At 36.6% G+C, this 20374-nt stretch overlaps 2 protein-coding genes across 2 annotated transcripts; one reads left to right on the plus strand and one right to left on the minus strand.

Annotated features, from left to right (window-relative positions):
* Positions 1 to 39: 39 nt before the first annotated feature.
* On the plus strand, positions 40 to 14801 carry ltbr (lymphotoxin beta receptor). Its single transcript, XM_023330612.1, has 8 exons — positions 40 to 1966; positions 2087 to 2206; positions 3983 to 4129; positions 4232 to 4325; positions 4974 to 5050; positions 7637 to 7744; positions 11537 to 11659; positions 13503 to 14801. Exons 1-8 carry the CDS (start codon positions 1894 to 1896, stop codon positions 13685 to 13687), a joined length of 927 nt encoding a protein of 308 aa, XP_023186380.1. The 5' UTR covers positions 40 to 1893; the 3' UTR covers positions 13688 to 14801.
* On the minus strand, positions 13993 to 20116 carry LOC102236826 (retinol-binding protein 1). Its single transcript, XM_005798758.3, has 4 exons — positions 19739 to 20116; positions 18539 to 18723; positions 17409 to 17510; positions 13993 to 16268 (listed from the first exon to the last, which is right to left on the minus strand). Exons 1-4 carry the CDS (start codon positions 19812 to 19814, stop codon positions 16215 to 16217), a joined length of 417 nt encoding a protein of 138 aa, XP_005798815.1. The 5' UTR covers positions 19815 to 20116; the 3' UTR covers positions 13993 to 16214.
* Positions 20117 to 20374: the final 258 nt, after the last annotated feature.

Consider the following 20374-nt stretch of genomic DNA (forward strand, 5'->3'; position numbering starts at 1 on the left):
GAATCTATTTATGTACAGTTGTCTTTGTAAAGTGATGTGAAAGCACAACCCCCCTCAAATGTCCACTTATGTCTTTACAAAAACAAAAAAACTCTTCTATTTTCAAGCAAGAATTTTATCTATTCACACCGTTAAATCGTAAAGGAACTTTGAACTGAGCTCAATTTTGCCAGACGGGCTGAGGCCTGACTGCCACGAAGCATATAGAATCTAGAAATTATTTAAGTAGAACCTGTCTGCCAACACGAAGGAGGCTAAAAGACCCCAAAAAAGCAACACATTGTACCACCATCTAAGAAATAAAATCAACAGTCGGGAAAAAAAACACATATGTATATATATATACATAGATATATGTACACGCGTACGCAGTCTTGTACTGCGGTCAACAATGCAGAGTGGCAAACGTGATGTAAAGATTAGAAAGATTAAAGTGCTCAGCAGCAAATTTAATTTAAAAAAACAAAGCAATGGACGTTTCAACAAAACCAAGGTAGTATGTACGTATTGCAACAATGAATTATTCTTCCGCCAAAGCACAACTAGCTAGTTAACATTTCTAAATTAACATTTAAAACAAAATTACTTCTTTTAAACCCAACATGAAAACCTGAAAAACTAAACTTAAAATTCAAGCAAAGTGACTAATCGTGATTAATTGCTGCTTTTTGGGATTATTAATCTGAATAAAAAGTCTTCTTATATCTTGTAAATTTATGCATAGCTATTGTTTCTACAAAAGAGGAAGACAAGGTTGAATTGTTTAAAAGTGTTTGTGTGTTTGGTTCAATACTATGTTGGGACAGGACAAAAACTGTACTATGGAAGAGTCTCAAAGGTAAAACTACAGCTGACAAAAAACAACACAAACGGACCATCTGACACGAAAACAACTGATGATCCTCAAGGCTGTTGGAGGGAAGAAACCAAGGAGGAACCATTGTGACTATAAGCAGATTGGGTTGGATTGTGCAGAAGGACAATGATCCAAATCACACCAGCAGGTTTACCTCCACAAGGCAAAATTAATATTTTGGACTGGCCTAGTCAAAGTTTGAACTTTAGCACCCTAAATGTGGCTAAATTAGAAAGAATCTACAAAAAAGATTTGGCTGAAGTTCCTCAACAGCGATGTAAAAGAGTAATTTCCAGTCATCGGAAAGGGTGGATGACAGCTGCTGCTGCCAATGGTGGCACAAAGTTATGTTTCAGTGTGTATTACTTTTTACACAAAACCTTTTTTCCTCATCAGTAAATGAAATCTGTCACTTGAAAACTACTTTTCATTTGATATTAAGATTTGTTTGAGGATGTGAAATAGTTCAGTATGACAGAAAAGCAAATCCGTTTTTCAACAGCCTGCATATTTACTGTAATAAGGCAAAGATCGGGGGCAAAAAGGGTGACAGGAAAACAAGCTGGCCTTGAAGTTTTATCTCTGCAGCGCTCCAGCTCTGCTTTGACAAAGGTTTATTGATAGCAATAGAGACAAAGCAAAAAGAAATGAGTGTATACAGAGAGAGGAAATGTCTCATTGTATCACACAGCGCTAGGCACACACAGTACCTTTGGGTTTATAGCTACGGAAACACGCACAGCGTTCACACCGCCAGAGAGAGAGAGAGAGAACCAGGACCGGAAGGAAACGAGGACCGACACACAAAGACGTAGAGACGGAGGGGAAAACGGCAGATGAGGGTCAACGGGGCTTTCCATTGTGTAGGATCAGAAAAAAGTAGGGAGGGAAAAGAAATCTGCTGCCAAAGCCAGATCTTACATGACAGATAGAGGAGCGAGTGAGAGAGACGCAGAGTTTCACTAGAGACGGTGGCTGGAAACCCAAAGCTTGAACTTCTACACATAAGAGGAAGACTGTAATCAAATGTGCTACTGATGGCAAATATAACCTGTGAAGTCAAGAAGAACAAGAGTAAAGATGGACATTGTTGTGATCAATGTCCTGCAGGTCAGTGAACGTCTCATAGTTTCTTCTTTGTTTCACAAGCCTCCTTTCAGAAATCTTGAAAAGAAAAAAAAAGAAGCTTGTTTCAGTTGTTACATTTCTGCTTCTTTCGACCTTAAACAGGAATGTTCGTAGCAGAAGATTGTACCGCCACAGAAAACACAAAGTGTGAGTCTTGTCCCGAAGGGTCTTACACAGAGCACCCGAACTACCTGAAGAAATGCATTGGCTGTAATTCCTGCGGTAAGTCACAAACATTCAGAAACAGTCCATATGTGAATCATTTATCTCTTGTAAACTACAGCCTAATTACTGTGCCGGGAGGAAAAAGTTACTGGCTCCTTACCGATTTCTACTGTTTGCTCTTTTTTTCAATGTTTCATATCAAACAAATGTTACTATTAGATTAAAAAAAAGAAAAAAAAGTTAATTAAATGGTCATGAAGGAAATTTGGCTCAACTTCCTCGCAGAATTTTTTTGATTCAGCTACATCTGAGAATTTGAATCGCTTGTTTAAGGTCACATCAGTCCAGACTTTGACTAGGCCATGCCAAAACTTTCATGTATTACTTTTTTGCTATGGGTTCTCAGAGGTGAACATTCTAGTTAGCTTTGTATCATCATCCTAGCCCAGGGGTCAGCAACCTTTTCAATTCAAAGAGCCACTTTTGCCATCGACACTACAAAATAAAATTTCTATGCAGCCGCAAAAAAAAACAGAAGAAACGTTTGATTATAATACCAATTTTTCTTATTGGTATTATGATCAAAAACATGTCTTAATTTGTTTTTAAGAGCCACAATAAAGGGGCCAAAGAGCCACATATGGCTCAGGAACCGCAGGTTGCAAACTCCTGACCTAAACCAAGTGTGTTTGAGCTTAAGGTCATGAACTTATTTTCCCCTTCAGAGTTTATTTATTTTTGCCTGCAAGCAGAATTCATGGTTTCAGTCAAAACAAGTCATCCTGAGACAAGAAAGACAGCAGCTGAAGATGGTTATTCTGAAAATTTGCTGGTTTACGCTGCAGGATGCACACTTCCTCCCCTTTGTCCCGTCTGTCCCAGATTTTAAAACGTTTTGGGAAGCATCAAGGTTCTTATTCTCTTTTCAATCACCCTGGAACTCTCCCACAGGCGCCATTTTTACCCAGTTTTTTCCCTTTTTGTCGATTATGATCTCTGACCTTTACTGGGGTCATCGATACCTGAAGTTCTTGAGACATCTTAAGTTGTGGATGTTTTTTGGGCCTCCATTGTTTAGCATCCTGGATGTTTAACATTGATGCGCTCATGGAGTGATTTCTGTAGGCTGGGAAGCTTCACCACTGTTCCATGTTTTCTCCATTGGTGGATAAAGTCGCTCACTGTGGTTCTCTGGAGTCCCAAATGGCTTTGTAACCGTTTCCAGACTCATTAATGTGAATGACTTCCCTTCTCTTCTGTTCTTAAACATTTTCGTCTTCAAATCGGAGTATGATGTGTTGCTTTTTGACATCTTTTAGCCTACTTCATGTTGTCATACAAGTTCCATTTATAGGTGATTTCTTGATTGTATGGGTCGGGCAGTAATTGGGCTAAATTTTATATTTATGTAATTTTCAAATAGGGCCTTGCTGATTTGGATAACTTCTTCTCTTGGTACATACATTCATTTTTGTAAAAATGTTTTTTTTATCTACCCAGGTTAGTGTGTTACATGATCTGAAACACTTAAATGTGACCAAATAAAAAGTAAAAACAGAAGAAATCGGTAAGGTTGCCAGAAGTTTTTTTCACACCACTGCTAATTCACTTAGCAACAGTGTAACATCTTCTCCTGAAGCTAATTTGAAAGTATCTACAGTGTGAAAATAAAGGGAGGAAGCTGTTTGGCGATAAGTTTTAGTGCAGACAGTTTCTACTGTAACCTAAACACCCACACACACATGCCCACACACACACATATATGCAGACTGGCTTTAAACACCTTCAAATCACAAATTAACAGGAGCAAATCTCTCTTTTTCAAACTTACAGTTGAAAATAGTCAAATAAAGACCAACTGCACAGATCAGAAGAACACTGTTTGTGAGTGTAAGCCAGGTTTCTTCTCCACCCAAGAAGACGTTGATCACTGCAAGGCCTGGACTAAATGCTCTGTGGGTTATGGAGTTAAAAATAAACGTAAGTTTCAAAACAGATCAGCCTGCTCTCTTGCAGAGATTCTCATCCCTGCATATAATAACTAAAAAACCAGACGGCTCTGCCTCCGACTTCTTTTTGCAGCTACTTCTACAAATGACACAGTCTGCACTCCGTGTGAGAAAGGAACGTACAGCAACGTCACAGATTTCTCCTCACCTTGTCAACCGCATTTCAGGCAAGTCTGAGTCCCTTTTAGTTTCTCATCACATCAATAAAGCTGAATGTTCACTGGTAAAAAACAACAACTGCACAGCACATCTCCGGGTTACACAATCAAAGCTGGTATGTTTTACAGAAATAAAAAAACAATATTTAAATTTCTGTTAATGGCAAGAACACAACGTGTAGAACGAAAAAAGAGTATCCAAATAAAAGCAGCAGAATCATCTCTTTATGTTCTGAATTTCAGCTAAGTATTTAATTAAAAAAATCCATCCATTGTTGTATCTGTTTATCAAATGGCTTTTATACATTTTATTTACTTAGAGTGAAAATCACTGTTTTAACTCCTCACCATTATTCCTGAAACCCTCTAATTGAAGTACAATTGTTTTTGATATTTGTCCTCATCTTTTTTAAAAAAAATAAATCCTTCTGTCTTAATTCATAGTTTGTTTCTTTAATTTTGAACCACTTTTGTATACACCGTGGAAGGAGTTTATTACTTGTACATAGTCAGTGCTGTTCTGAGCTCTACTACGTCCTAAAATGTTAAAGTATGCAATGTAAGAAATATTTCATTAGTTGGATGAAAATAATCAGACGCAGTTATAATTCACTGTGGGAATAAATCATTAATTCATTCCTTTATTATTGCTTTCAGGTGTGAAGCCTACGGACTACAGGTGAAAACTCCAGGAACCAAAACAACGAATGCCATCTGTCAAGAATGTAAATCTCGTAAGTCCACCTCTTTAGATTTCGACATTTTGTGCATTATTTTTGACTGGCATGATGTCGTAGGGCTTAGTGGATGTGACTCTCAGAGATCCGGTTGAGCTTGAATTAGGAGAGGAAGTGGAAGTGGCATAGAGAGGAAACCATTTTATGCAGCGGTTGCAGTTTGCTTGTCTCTTACAAGAGACAAAGTCTTTTGATTTTGAAGGGTGAAATCACATTTATGGAGTAAGAATAAATGCACAAATAATATTCTTTATTGTAAAAGAATTGAAAACATATCGTGTGTGGGTAGAGGGCAGAGTTTGAAATATCTTAATCCTTACTGAAGGCTGTGATTGGAGTTGTGTTAAATGTAAATGTGTTTATGGGGGAGGCACAACCTTAAACTTGAAATGTTTGCCGCGATGCATGGAGTACGACAGCCTTTCTCCTCCTGTAGCTGCTGCCTGGTGCAGAGCGCGGCGGGTGTATGCATACAGGTGGAGCGGAGACTCATGCAAATACAGACTGACCACAGGGGGCAGCTGTAGCTGATGCTCAGCATAAGTGTAGCTTTACGGACAGACCATAAAATTAATTTTCTACCATCCCAGTCGCAACAAATGGCTGGCGTAGCTCATTGTGACAGTACAGAGTTGACCAGGGCTGTTGCAAACGATTATTTTAATAATCAAGTAATCTATTGACTATTCTGACAATTATTCGAGTAATCGAATAAAAGAAATTGATCAAATAAAATATTGGTAAATACTGACATAACAGCAGTATTAATATCAGATATCGACATCGGCTCAAATTTACATATTCGTGCATCCCAACAATTACTTTTCTGTAGTTTAAAAGATTCAATTGTAACAACAGCAGTAGTTTATGTTTTTGGACAAAAACTATGCAAAAATGTAAAACTATATTCAATTTAATATTAAAGCAGCAGGCTTACATAGACACTTATAAAAAATGTCTATACTCCAGTTTTTGGTTTATGTATTTATCTTAAATCATACTTTTGCTACATTAGAAGAGATCAAATTACTCCTTAAAAATAGAGAAAAACTATTTTCTGGCAGTTCTTCCTCTCTGTGTTGTCACTGTGCCCACATTTAATTAAATTTATTGAAATTGAAACTCAACTAGATGTCAGAGTTTCACGTCTCTTCTCTTGTTTTTAGACTCTAAGACATGTGGAAACCCCATGGCCAGGGGGCTTTTTTATTTTCTAAACTTTTAAGTGTATTTATCTTTATAAGCTGCAACAAAATGTTTTAATAATATATCTGTATTTCCCATAAACAGATAACATTTTATACATGAAGGAATTTACAAATATCCAAATGTTTTTAGGCAATTAAAACACTGAAACTTGTATCTATTAGAATAATTAGTTCTGCAGAGATATATCATCTTTGTTGCTGTTTCTCATGTTTAAAGCATTTTGATTGTTGCGTTGACTGTAGATGTTGACAAGTTTCTTGTAGTTTTTTGCAATTTTCTCCAACATTTCCTCATTTAAATAGATCAAAACGCATCTGTCTTAATCAAATCCTATGTTCTCCTGCCTTTGTCATTTTGTAGAATGACTTTGACGTAGTTATAGGGTCACATGGAGGGAAAAAAGAATGGTGGACATTTTTCTCTTTCATTGAGAAATAGTCAAAATTCTGTTTTGCAATTAAAATAAAAATACTGAAAATGAAGTGAAATAACACAGTTGAAGAAAAGGTGAAATGCCAAACGTGTTGTGCTCTTCTCAAACAGGTTCGATAAGGTTTGCATAAAAATGTGCATCCACAGACAGTTTATAGCTAAAAAAAATATTTCTGTTATTAAATCTTAATACAAAGCGTAATGTTTCAAGTTCATTTAAGCAAACTAAGGCTGTTGCATGTCAACTTTATTGTTGATGTATGTTTTTTGTTGACTTCTCTAATTTTAAAACTGGTAAAAGAAAAAGAAAAAAATTTCCCAAGGGGTTACGTAGCACAGCCACAAAAACCAAACAAACATAACTTAATATGTAAATCGTCTCAGCACTACCGCAGAAATAACAATCTTTTGGTCTATGGTCTAATCAGTGAATTAGCAAATTTTCCAGAATAATTCAGAGTCACAATCTACAGATAAATCTGCGAATATGGGGTGTAACTGCTCCTAGTCAGAATTATAAACTGGGAAAACAGAAAATACTAGTTTGCTGACTTTGGTCATCTTGGAAAGTACATAAAAAAACATGTACTCAAATTAAAAGTTGGATTTTTCAACATGTTTCAGTGGGAGATGATGCAACAGCAGTGAAAGACTAATTTCTTTATTCATCTTTGCATTCAGTGAGATAAGTTGCGGGGAGCTTTGTGGGCTTTTGTTTTTCCCAGTAGTTGTTCTTTGAGACATGAGAAAACATTCAACGTCTTTTTTTATGTGTCTGTTGTTGGTGATTAATTCAAGAAAATGTCAAATAATGATGACTGGAGACCAGCTCTCCCACACTTCATCTTTCCCTGAAGTTAAGCCATTATTCTGACGTAAATTGTTGCGCAACCTTCACCAGCGTCACTAACATGCATGTTGTTTTCCCCCTCTGTGAATCAGAGTGTTGCTGGATCCTGCCGGCATCCCTGTGGGCCGGACTTGTTTTGACTATTTTGGTCGTGGCGGCGCTCATCTTCTGGAGAGCAAAGCGCAGATCCTATAGACCAGGTGAGTACGAAACGACACCTATGTGGGTGGGATTTATTGTTGTTTTTCTCTTTACACACTGGTTAAAGACAAATCAAAAGAGGCGGGCTGCTCGATCGCAGTGAGACTCATTTGCTTTGAACTCACACAGTTTAAGGTCATAGAGCTGTGCTTACGGGAAATTACATTTTGATCACACATTTTCTTACATCAACAGAACTTTAATGTTTTACCTCAGAGTTATGTTCTGCTAGAAGGAGAAGGAAGCAGAAGGAGCAGATAAAGGAGCAGATAAAGCTGCTAAACTCAGATGTGTTAAGTAAAAAAAGGCTGAACGAAGATGACGAGCTCAATGGGGAAACCACATCCTGTACAGTTTTAGCTTGACACAGTTCTTTAGTATGATGTGACGCACACTTCACAAGCAGCCAACTCATACTGAGATGGCAGGCCTACGTATGCGGCTTAATGGTGTTACCTATTATTCTTTGGCTGACACTAGATTTTAATTGCCATTTGCTTATTTTCCATTTAATCTCTGTGTTCATACTGGAAGAGGCATGAAATAGGAGGCTTTTATCTCATCTTCTGTGTTTTCAGCTAAAGTGGATCTTGCTGCTCTTATCAGATGCAATAAGTACAGCTGCTAATAAGGTTCACTGATGCACACTTCTTGTTTTTTTGTATCTCTGCATGTCTGTGCTTTCCACATGATTCAACCTGTGTGTCGGTAGATATCTTCAAAGGCTTCTTTAGGAGAAATTGCAGAAATGCAAAATTTCCTCCTCATTACAGTGTCACATCAGTTTCAGTTTTACTCGAAGAGATTCAGAGAATTTCTGTTTATTAATGAAGAATTTGTCAAGATGCAAATGTACATATTTGTGTTCCTTAAAAAAACTTTTAATCTTATTTTTTGGGCAACGGTTAAAAATGTCAAATGCTGCTCAGTCTTACAATCATAGCCCAAAGTAAATGTAACACCAACCCGTTGATGGGCTTTCTTGGACACATAAAAACATAAAGAATAGTTTTAAGGACGACTTAAGGTTATTTGGTTAGAGCAATTCAAAACATAACACTAAAACAATTTCCTTAAATAAACTTTTAAAATCCCACTTTTGAGTTTAGCTCAGAGTTATTTCACCTAATCGTTCCAGAGTCACTTAGCATATTTTCTCCAAACAAACAGCTTTTATGTTAATCTGCTGATTAGAAAATATTTTATTGAGGCCAGAAATGTGGATATCGATGTGGATAAATGAGCTGCCTCACTTTTTTGGCCATTATTGAGCAAATTGTTGTTGAGAATTTAATTCATACATATAATATGAAAATATTAAACCTGAAGAGCAGATATTTTACAATTACTTTAGCAGGAAAATTAGATATTTATTTATTAGGCTGTGATAGTAAGGAGTACTTGTTAATCAAACTTGTCTAATTTGAAGTTTTATTACAAAATTTTTTTCTCTCGACAGAAATTACAACATAAAAATTATACTTTCTCTCCTTTCAAGATTATGGCTTAGTATTTTTATTTTATCTTGTAAAATCTGAGACACTAAGCATTAATTTAGCAGGGAAATATCACGATGCGTCATTACACAACCTACATTTGCTGGAAACATTTGAATTTCCTGAAATTCTTTATTGCAATATTTTAAAAATAATTTCCTAGATGTCACCTATTAGTTCACAGACCGCAATCAGAGCAATGCCACTCAAACTAACCACACACAAAAACAAACGTCAAGATACATTCTTAAATAGATACATAGTAAAATTGATGCAAAAAGAAAAACACTGCAAGTGTGGAGTTACAGCTCCATTATTGGTGGTTTTTCCCAAAAGTAAATATGTGCATAAAAACTGAGGTTGTTGCTTTGACTGTAGACATGGAGTTGAGCTATTTCCCCTGATTTATGAAGCCTAACTATCTGCTTTAATTGAATGGCATGTTCTCCTGTCTTTTCAATCTTGAAGAGCGACTAATAGAAATGGACCTCCATGTCATGCCATATTTATAACGAAGGGAAACAGGAAGTGACTTTTATGCAAAATGTACACAAAAAATGTTTTAGTTAAAATTTTTAGGACTTTTTATTGGATGTCACTCAGTTTAGGGTCGGGGATTTTGTTAAACTAATTATTTCACAACTTTGGTCTCTTTATCACTTGTATAAGGGGACTCAAATAATAGTCAGGCAGAGAAGAAGAGCAGACTGGTTAGAAACAATGAAAACTCCAGAAAAGACATGGAGAATGACATTAGACGTATTTAAGAAAAGATGAACAACTAACACCGAGAAGCTGAACTATAAAACTTCAATACAAGCGAAAAGGTCAATACTCCTAGCTGCAAAAAGAAGTCACTGAAACCAGTGAGAGGTTAAGAGAACCTGTTTTTCACCACATAGCCGAGACTTAAAAGTCTTAAAAGCCATGCTTGTTTCGGTGTTGCTATAGATACATGATTACATATCGGTGTTGTAATTTTTCCACGCTGAGTGTGCAAGACTGCTGTTTTGACTCAAAGGTTACAGAAACCTTCCTGAAAAAGGAAAATCTCTGCAATACAAGTGTGTGTTTAAAAGCAAATCGGTGGTGAAAACATCATCTAAACTTGTAGTATCGGTTCAACATTGAGTCACCGGAAGCTGCGTTACCTTTAAGTAATGTTCTATAAAGTAATCATCTTGGACAGGTACTTTTTTTTTTTTATTTGAAGGTGACGCAGTATTAGGAGGGAATTTTCAAGACACGTGCGTCAAAGTGACAAAAGGAAATAAAACAAAGACGAAGCCTCAGGTTTGTGTAGGTTCATGTCTGTGGAGAAAACCATGAATGAGTTATGTAGACGCACACTGTTTCCAAAGTGAATGATTCAAGTTAAGCGATCGCTCATGAAGACTGTGTGGGGATGAACATATATAGAGGGGAAAGATCGACCTTATCATCTGATTACCATCCTCAAGACTTTTTTTAAATCAGAGAACAAATCTTCTGGAACGGCAAGCACGTCTCAGAGATAAAGTCATTTACATTGTAAAGAGAGGCCTCAGCTGCAAGTAAACAAAAAAAAAAAAAAAAAACACCACAAGATGTCTGTGAAAATGTTTCCTTATTGACAATCAGGAGGAGACATGTTGCCCGTAAACTTCAGGGGGTTCGCCACCGGATGCAAACCCCTCGTAAGCCTCGTGATCTGAAAGTCGAGGGTGCAGTTCCCGTAAGCGTTCAGAACCAGTTTCTCCAAAGAGATGAAAAGAAAACACAACCGTGTGTCTGACTCTGTCTCTGTAAAAAGTCACAGAAAACCCACAACCATAAAACCATATTTTAATGTCTTTGTCTAGCTCTCAATTAAGATGAGCTGCATGCAGAGAGGGATTTTGACTTCATGTGCATTATCGCTAAAATGCTAACTCTGTTAAAACAATAATTTTCTTCAAAATATCACAGCACTCAAGCTGAGATTGTATTTTCTTTTTAAAAAGTACATTGTTTGGATAAAGACAGTTAATAAAATGAAAGGTGGATCAGTGTCAGATTAATCTCACAGCATCAACTCTTGTCACGTTTGTGTCTCACTTGTTCTACTTTTGTTGTTTAAACTGCCTCAGCAGGTTTAACACAGAGCTAAATGACTAATGATTCTGGAGTTATAGCGCCACCTATCGTGCATTCAGCAAACTTTTGCCTTGTTTATTTAGGAAATCAGATGCATTGCAGTTAATGTGAACTATTTGATCAGATTGTTGTCGGCATGTTCGAGGATGAATTGTCAGATTTTTGTAAATCTCGTTGCAGTCAAACACAGTGTTCCTGTTACCATGGTGACGGTTGTTGCCGAACCGGTCCTCGCTCCACCAGAGCTGCTGTCTCACTGCCAAGAGAGCTGCACAGACTGCAAACAATCCCCTTTTAACTCAGGTAAAAATAAAAAAATATATATACATACACCAACACAGAGCCATTCAGTAAATTCCATCATTATTAAAAACTTCATTTATTTTATCAATTCACAAAATGAAATATCATCAGTTAGATTGATGTTTTCAAGCCTTAATTTCTGTTAATTATGATGATTTTCCAATCACAGCTAAAACACAACATTTAAAATTAGAATATTAGATCTAATGAATAGAAAACTTTATATTTTCAAAAGGCTCTTTTAACTTGTAAAATGAGCTTCACTGGAATACATCCCGTGATTTATCAATCTGTCTATATTACTATAGAAAAATTGATGAAAAACAGAACAAGTAATACAAAATCTTATATTCCCGAAGTTTAGCGATTCACTTCAGTCATCAACTTTTTTTAGTGAAACACTGACCCACTTTTTTAATGTTTCCTCTCTGTTCACAAACAAGCTCCCTTTCCAAAAGGTCATAACCTCTTCATCAGGTTTTCTACTGTCAGCAGATTAGAGAGATACAAATAAAAAATTGAAGAGCCCAAACATTAAAAGAAAAGTTATACTAAAAAAAACCCATCAAAGAATAAGATTTCTGTCTCCTTGAGTTTGTTTTAACCTGAACCAACACATAAAACCAACTCAAACAAAAGTTGGTGGTTTTACATTTCAAATATAAAACCATCAAACAACAAAATATTATCTGTATTTATTTTTAATCTGCTTATGAAATTTGTTGTATGCATTTTATCCGTCTACAATTAGAGGTTAAAAATAAATACAGTTAAGAATAAGTAACAGGGTTTCCCCCAGTGCATTATAAGCCTGGCGGGGCACCAGGCTTAACTTGTGCCCCCACCAGGCTAAGCATTGTTATTGTTTTTTTATCTTTATAAAATGTCTGCATTTTTTTAAGACTTTATAGTTGGCAATCAGGTACTAATCTTCCAATCTTTTGATAACACATAATTATCAAGTGATATTTTCAAATGTCCTGTCAACTTTAAACATTTTTTAACTCAAAAACACAACGGCCTGCTGGATGAATAACTGCCCAAGCACCCAACCACTGGCCTTAGCAAGTTTTCTGGGGAAAACCTTGAGTAACATTAGGATTTTTTAAATATATGTAATAACAACTTTCAATTATTGTATATATGTGCTCAGTTTTTGTTGTTTTTACAGTCTGGTATGCTATATGCTATGATTGTACTTTCAATATATGGCATTATACTCTACCATCATAAATATACAGCAATAATTAATCTTTTTTTGGTCTGATTTAATGAGTACATGCTAAGAAAACACAACAACCCTTAAGCACGTATCAAACACACTTTTCATTCAGCTCACTTTAAATACACATTTAACATCTATTTATTGGTGTCATGTAATCGTTCTAATCTTAAATCTTATGTTTTCACGTGCAATGAACCAGAAAATCATCATAATTTACTGAAATAAAGGCTTGAAACATAACCCTTGTTAATTAAACTATATAACCTGTTTCCCTTCGTGAATGGTGTTTAACTTTTAAATAATAGAATTTGTTTAATATGAATAATTGTGCAGTTTTTCTTTATAGTTCCTCTTGTTTTGGTTTAAATTAACTTTCTCCAGACATTTCCACAACTTTTATATAAAATACCTTTCCCCCCCCCCCCAAATTTGTTGAAACTGTATGAGATAATCTGTGAAAAGATCCTCCATCACCGCTAACGGCAGTTAAACAACTTACCGTTGCAGGGAAACCGTTTATCCGGCGTCAGCGGTGGCTATGCTAACTAGCCTTAGCATTCGTGACAAGCTAGCTTGAATGGTGTCCGTTCTCATGATTGATTCTGTCGTTTTCCTCAGATGACGGTTCGATCATTCGCAGCATATCGGACAGCCTGGACCTGAGTACTCCCATGACTCCGCTGAAGCCCTCCGTCTCCTTCATTGAACCCGAACAAACCAACTGCAGCTCAATATACCCCATCAGCAGCGCCTTCTGCAGGTCGTACTCGGAGCCCCAGGAGGACGAGTGGTGTGGGACATAAAAAAAAATAAAATAAAATACAAGAGTGGGACACTGACGGAGCCACTGCTGGCTCAGTGATATATTTCAAGTGCTGTTTGTAAACCTTGAGAAGATTTTACGCTCAGCAAAGTTTAGTATGGCTGATAGTTTGCTGCCACCTGCAGGACTATAGTGGGAACTTCAGTTTGTGCAAAGAAAAATTCTCCCAAGTGAAAACAGCAGATTTTGCTTCGTAAGAGGGATTAAGCTCCACATAACAGGGAAAAAACCCTGATAATTACAGTTTTTTTTTTAAAAAAACAACACTGTCTGGAATAGACTATCTAGATCTTTGCCATGGGCTTTATTGTTTTTCAAACATTCTCCTTCATACAATCCCAAACAGACTGAACTGTAATTACATATCAGCACTTGATGGAATGAGAAACAGAGGTGTGAACATGCACGAGGCACTAAATGAAGTTTGTTTTACTTTTCATATGATGTGTTACTGTAACAATACGATTTTGTTCACAATTCAGCCAAGAGGCTGTGAAACAGCGAAAACGGGGTTAATCACAGCTCACCTAAATATTATGATTAACAGTAAGCAGTACAGAGGCTGCGTCTTGTGTGTTAAATCTGATGCATTTTTTACAGAAATAAATGAGATTAATCTTTGTTACAAAACTCCAGGAAGTTAATTTTTCAAATTAATGAAAACATCTTCCTATTTCTGATTATGAATTCTGATGAGTTCATGATGAAAACTTGGACTCACTGACAGATTAACAACATTTTCAGACATTCTAGATGGTTCTGTTGAACAGTTAGAAGCAGCCAATATCTTACCTCAGACAAATATATTTAATGGCTTTTTCATTTCATACAAACCCAGATTTTGTTGGTCCTGGAAGATGTAGCTAATGGCTCATCTAAGAAAGGAAGAAGTGAACTTCAATCACCTTAAAACAAATCCAACTTTGAAAACTTTATAGTGAAGTTTACGGCTTGTGGGTCACGCATTAAGATGTGTCGCCTGCACAAAAATCTAAAATAGCATCTTTTATTTTGGAAAACCAGTTTTTATTTTGATATTTCTGATTTTGTAAACTTAATGGCCGCCTGTGTTTAGTGTGAAAATAATAAAAATCTCAGATTGTGCTAAAAAGAAGAGAGACCGGTACATAACGAAGCAACTTTAACGAGATATTGACCTAAATTATTTTAAAATACAAATTAAAGAGGTTTGTTCAGATTATGGAAATCGTGTTGTGAGCAAAAACAACGTCAATTTAAATAATTGAATTAAAAATGTAGTAAAATACAAGACCTTTTTAGATCAAATTTGCTCAGAAACAATCTCTGCTTTTGAAGGTAATAAACTATATGTAGTAAATTACAAAATACAGACTTGCAAAAACTGTGTGAAGGCAGTTTGGCCCCACTGACAGTCACTTGTGGGAAAAACTGTTTCCTGCTTTTTATTACCCTCATGTTAGCATTTAAAGCATAAAAACAGATGAAAACTGAATTTTAAACAGCCTAATTTTTCTATAAATTAGTTACTCTGACTGGGAACCTTTGCCCTAGATCATTACAGGGCGCACTGCCTCTTGCCACCATTTCTTATCTAAATAATCATCAGCTTTTTTCTAATTTACTTCACAATGCAAAGCTCCAATAGCTTGAATGTTCATAAAATAACATTTCCTAAAGCATTTTTCACATTTTACTGTTGTAAGAGGCTAGAAATCAGCTTTGGCCTGCAGAACAGATGTTAGCTTCAGAGTCCAAGTCCAACTAATCTGGATTAATATTTAATGAAGATGAGACTTTGCTGCAGCAGGTAAGAGATTAAATCTTTCTAACCTTTAACAGAACCTGGATTCTGAAACCTTGGACTATTGCTTCAACAATTAGTCTAATTAGCTACAAGAACAGTGAATGTGTGTGAGTCTTTCAGGCCATGTTTTAAAAATTGGGACATGAGGATGAATGTCTTCATTTTACCATTCGATGTGTTGTCTTTATACTGTTGCTCTGTTGAAGAGTTGAAAAAAGTCTTCATCTTTTTTATTTTCTCTTTTACCACTCTGAAAGCAGAGTATGATTTATTTTTCTAAGGATGTCTAGTTGAACTTGTGTTATATTTGTTAGATCACTGACATTATTGTACCTTGCAATGTAGATTTTACCAATTTCAACCACAGATTTTCAGTATCTATATAACTCGTAAAAAGTGTACAAGATATACGGTAATAGTACCAGACATTATTAATTATCTTTTAACATAATGCAGATGCAGAAGCAAACCATGACAAGTGTAAGATTTGCTGTGCAATACAAGGAAACAACTTGGGGATGTTTACACATTCTTTTTTTTTTTTTGGCTCTTCGACTCTAAATGCCATCACACTGAACATATGTTCAACGGTGTTTATACTGTCATTATGATCTGGAACAATTTTATGATTGTAATAAAAAAGTGCTATATAGACATGATTCAGTTCTTGTACCGTCTACTTTAAAACCAGGCTGTGTGCTGCAGCAGATTTGCAGCAACTTCAATTGGCCTTCTGGAAGACTTGCTTGGCAACGATGCCTTGAACTCTCATCTCCTGCAGAGAAGAGATGGAAGAGGAGGTGAGGAAGGTTGAGGAATGGTCAGTAAAACAGCAGCTGCGTTTCCATTTACCACAGAAGTGGACAATTTGAAATTACGAAAATAAATCTGCTAAAAATAAAAGAAAAGTTTTAGCGCTAGGATGAGATCGTTTTTCGGCCGAAAATAAGTTCTACAGTGGAAACACTTTTTTTCCACGTCACACCAGTCACGTGATCGACAGCGACAAAACACCCGGACATTACTACTGACGAGGACTAAGAAGTCGACAGGAAGTAGCAGGAGGTAGTGGTTTGTTTTTGCTTTGTGTTTTGAGGGGCAGAGAACGTGTCCAATCTCTTTAAAACCCTCCGATTACAATTTCCCTCAAACGCCACATACGTAGCGGCTTGTCACTCCAACGGCTGAATCAGACGTCAACGGCTGATAAGCGCTGCCGCCATGTTTGAATTCTGAATCACGGTACTCTTTACATCCATCGCTGCCATGATTTTTAAGGGCTTATCACGCAAATTTAAGTTTATTTACGTGTGATTTTAATTTCATTTATTATTTAATAGAAAAACCGCAAATGCGAAATGGTGTTTTTTTTTCTACATCAGCAGAATATCGACAAAGATTTGCGCACATTTGTAATGAAGACGCAGCTACTTTGGCACATTGAAGGGCAGCTAAATGAGCGATACTCTTCATTTTCTGACCCTTAATCCGTCACCCTTTCTTTCACCACGCACTCATCTTTTCCTCCCTCCCCCATCCCTTCTTTTTCTAACAAATCGTCAGTCCCACGCTGTTCCCCTCTCCTGCTGGGTTCGACCTCTAAAACCTAGCAACTTAAATCTTGATCCTCACCGGCATTTCAACTCTGCCGAGTTTAGCGTCAACAACGCGTTGCTTTGTCGTAACTGCAACAAAGGCATTAGCAGAACAATGCTGATTGAAATTCTTCAGAAGATTTAAATTTATTTAGGGAATGAAACCCTGTTAGGAAACGATGGTGCTGCAAAGACGGGCAATGAATAACTCGCCTTGTTTGCATGACTTCCTTCATTATGCATATCAATTGCAGCATCATTTTCTCCTTTCCTTGTTCTGGCTCTTTCCTCCCCCACCTCTTCAGCCCACACATCCTCACCAAATGGAGCTTGTTGCCTTCCAGCCAGTGGGTCCAGCCTCGTCCCTCTTTCTCTCCTCTCTGTACACAAACAAGTTTGTCTCCTTCCCAGCTCACTGTGGTCTGAAAACAGAACACAAGTTAGTGAAATCTCCTAAATTCATGCAGCTATTTACACATAAAGAGGGTTAAAAGTGTTTGATTCAAGTCCTTGTACTGCTTTCTGCAGCTGGTTGGCGCTTTGCAAATGTCAAAGTATTTAATTAGGATTTTTAACAACACAAATGAGAAATGGACATTTCAGTATTTGCTGAAAATCAAAATCTGATATTTTCGATATACCAAACAGCTGCAAGTTTGGTATATCTACTAGCTCTGAACATTTAAAATACAATGCGTGGCATAAAACATTATCTTAAACATGGCAGGGGCAGCGTCATGCTATAAAAGCTTTATTTAAAGTTTCCTTAACATCATTTAGAGCATGAAGCAAACATATAGCAGAATGGGCGCATGAAAGATGTTTGACCTGAAAAATAAAAATAATTTTATCCCCTCTATGAAGCATGGTGGTGGTAGCATCATGCTGTGGGGGTGATTTTCTGCAACAAGGACAGAGAAGCAGGTTAGCAAGTAATGATTATTTTAGGAATCTATGAATCTTCAGATTATTCTGATGATTAATTAGATAAAAAATGTTCATTTAACCACTTAAACCTTTTTTATTCAATATTAGAAATACATTAAAAATATGCAAATAAACAAATAAATTCCTTATTGAAATAAGAAAATATGGGGGAAAATGTGGGATTTCTTAAAAATGTATGTTTGTCAATTCAATTTGTTTGAGCTTGAGCTATGGGGGAAAAGTTAGGATTTGTACAAATCCAGCAGAGATACTAAAAAAAAAATACTAAAAGCTGTAATTCCAGCAAAAGGTGGGAAAATGTTGTAACTTTTTGCTTCCACTCCTCAATTTTCTGTTGTTCTGTCACACAAAGGATCAAGGGGTTTGAATAGACTGTAAAGAACTATAAATAAAAGACTGTGGTTACAGTGCCAGGTGGGATGATTATCCTGAGGAATTTCACACACAAAGCAACATTTCAGCAGGAGGTGATATTGAGTCACAGACACGCCCACACACACACCTGGCAGGTACGGCCGTCCACGGGTCCCAGGTCCTCCGTGAACTCTTTCCCGATGGTGAAGTCCATGTTGAAGTTCTTGAAAGTGGTGAGGGTTCGGATCTTCATGGCCCCCGTGGCCGGGTCGTGGGTGATCTCCTTAGTGGGTTTCAGCAGACACACGATCTTCCTCAGGGCGAAATTAATATCTGGGGACAGAAATGTTACCACAGCTATTAGGGACATTGTAGATAGAAAAATAAGGAGAATATCCCTGCCATTAAAAAAAATATATAGAAATAAGACATTTGTTTGAAAATCAAAACTTTGCCAGAAAAAAATTGAACTTTTGATGACAATCTCAGAAATAAAAAATAATCCTGAGTTTCAAAAGGTGGAAATTTGATAAAAACGCAAATATTGTGAGATTTATCTCAAAAATTCCCATGTCTTTTACTAGCATGTTTCAGAGAATAAGTTTAACATTTCTTTGTTTTTCTAACAAAATTTGACTTTTCAAACTAGTTTTATCCAGAACATTTCTGAGATTCATCTCAAACAAGAGTTTTTTTGAGAAATTTTTAAACTTTTCAAAGCGTTTTTTATAGACAATGTTTTACTTTTCAAACTCAGAAATGTCCTTGCTTTTGTAGAAACTTCAGATTAATCTCAAAATTTCAGAATTTTTTTCCCCAGCAAACCTTTGACTACTCAAACTCAGAAATTTCTGTTTGTGTGTTTTGTTTTTTTCCAAGAACATTTTTGACATTAATCTAAAAGTTTTAAAGTTTTTCCTAGCAGTTTCAACTTTTCAAACTTTCTGAGTTGTCTAGAGGAAAATTACTCTCCCTTTAAAAAAAAAAAAAAAAAAAAATCTAACTACGGAGGCCCTAATCCACCATTGTAAATGAACGCATTTAAATTCAAATTGCATGTATTAAAGAAGAGCTTTGTAAGTGAAGTGCACAAGCACACACAACGTGAGTGTGTGAGTTTGGGGTCATGCAGAGGACAAGATGGTGATTTCATCCCACTAATGTGCTGCTGTCTGTGAATGAAGATGGTCCCCATCACCAAATCAGGCTTTAAACATTATCCTAACAGATTATCTCACATGCAACGTGAAACAAACACACACCTGATTAAAATGAGAGCAACAACAGTGTAGTATCATAGTATCCGCTTTGTTTTATCTTTGATGTGAAAGTATTAATAAAAACATACCTAAAGCTTCCAGATAGGTGTCCATATTGTCCTGCTCCACCAGATGATACGTCCCGGAGTAATTGGGTTTAGACATTTTTCCTGTTGCTCCTTGTGAAACTTAAATATGTGCTCTTCTTTGTTCCCGTTTTTTTTTTTTTTTTTTCCTCCAATCGAGCCTCCCTAGTAGATATCACTTTCTCTTGCGTAACCTTACGTAGATTGGGCGGATTTGTGCGTAAAAATTAAAAAGTCTTTTTTTTTTTTCCCCTGTTGCGCGGGATTTAAGGACGCGGTAATGTTCTCAGAAGAACCAAACCTGAAGGTCTGCAGCAACTCTAGCCGGTCTTAAACCTGAGGAGAGCAGAGAGTTTGGGAGTTATCTGCATGCAGTGGGAGGTTCATGCCCCCTTTTTTAACTAACGCAGGGATGATGCTGCGTTCAGGCGAGCTGGGAAATTCGATGCCCGTCACAAACGGTTTGCTTGTTTTTACGTAGAGGCTAATGAAAACTGCTTAGTAACAAATGAACTGCGTCCACTGATAACAGACGCGTCATAAAAATGGTTTATTACATCTTCTACCACCACGTCGCCTCTGGTGTCGATTCTCCGGGAAACTAAAATCGTTTCCCAGTCGGCTCTAAATGAGGCAGAG

This window comes from Xiphophorus maculatus, chromosome 3 (assembly GCF_002775205.1).
Source record: "Xiphophorus maculatus strain JP 163 A chromosome 3, X_maculatus-5.0-male, whole genome shotgun sequence".
Lineage (NCBI taxonomy): Eukaryota > Metazoa > Chordata > Actinopteri > Cyprinodontiformes > Poeciliidae > Xiphophorus > Xiphophorus maculatus.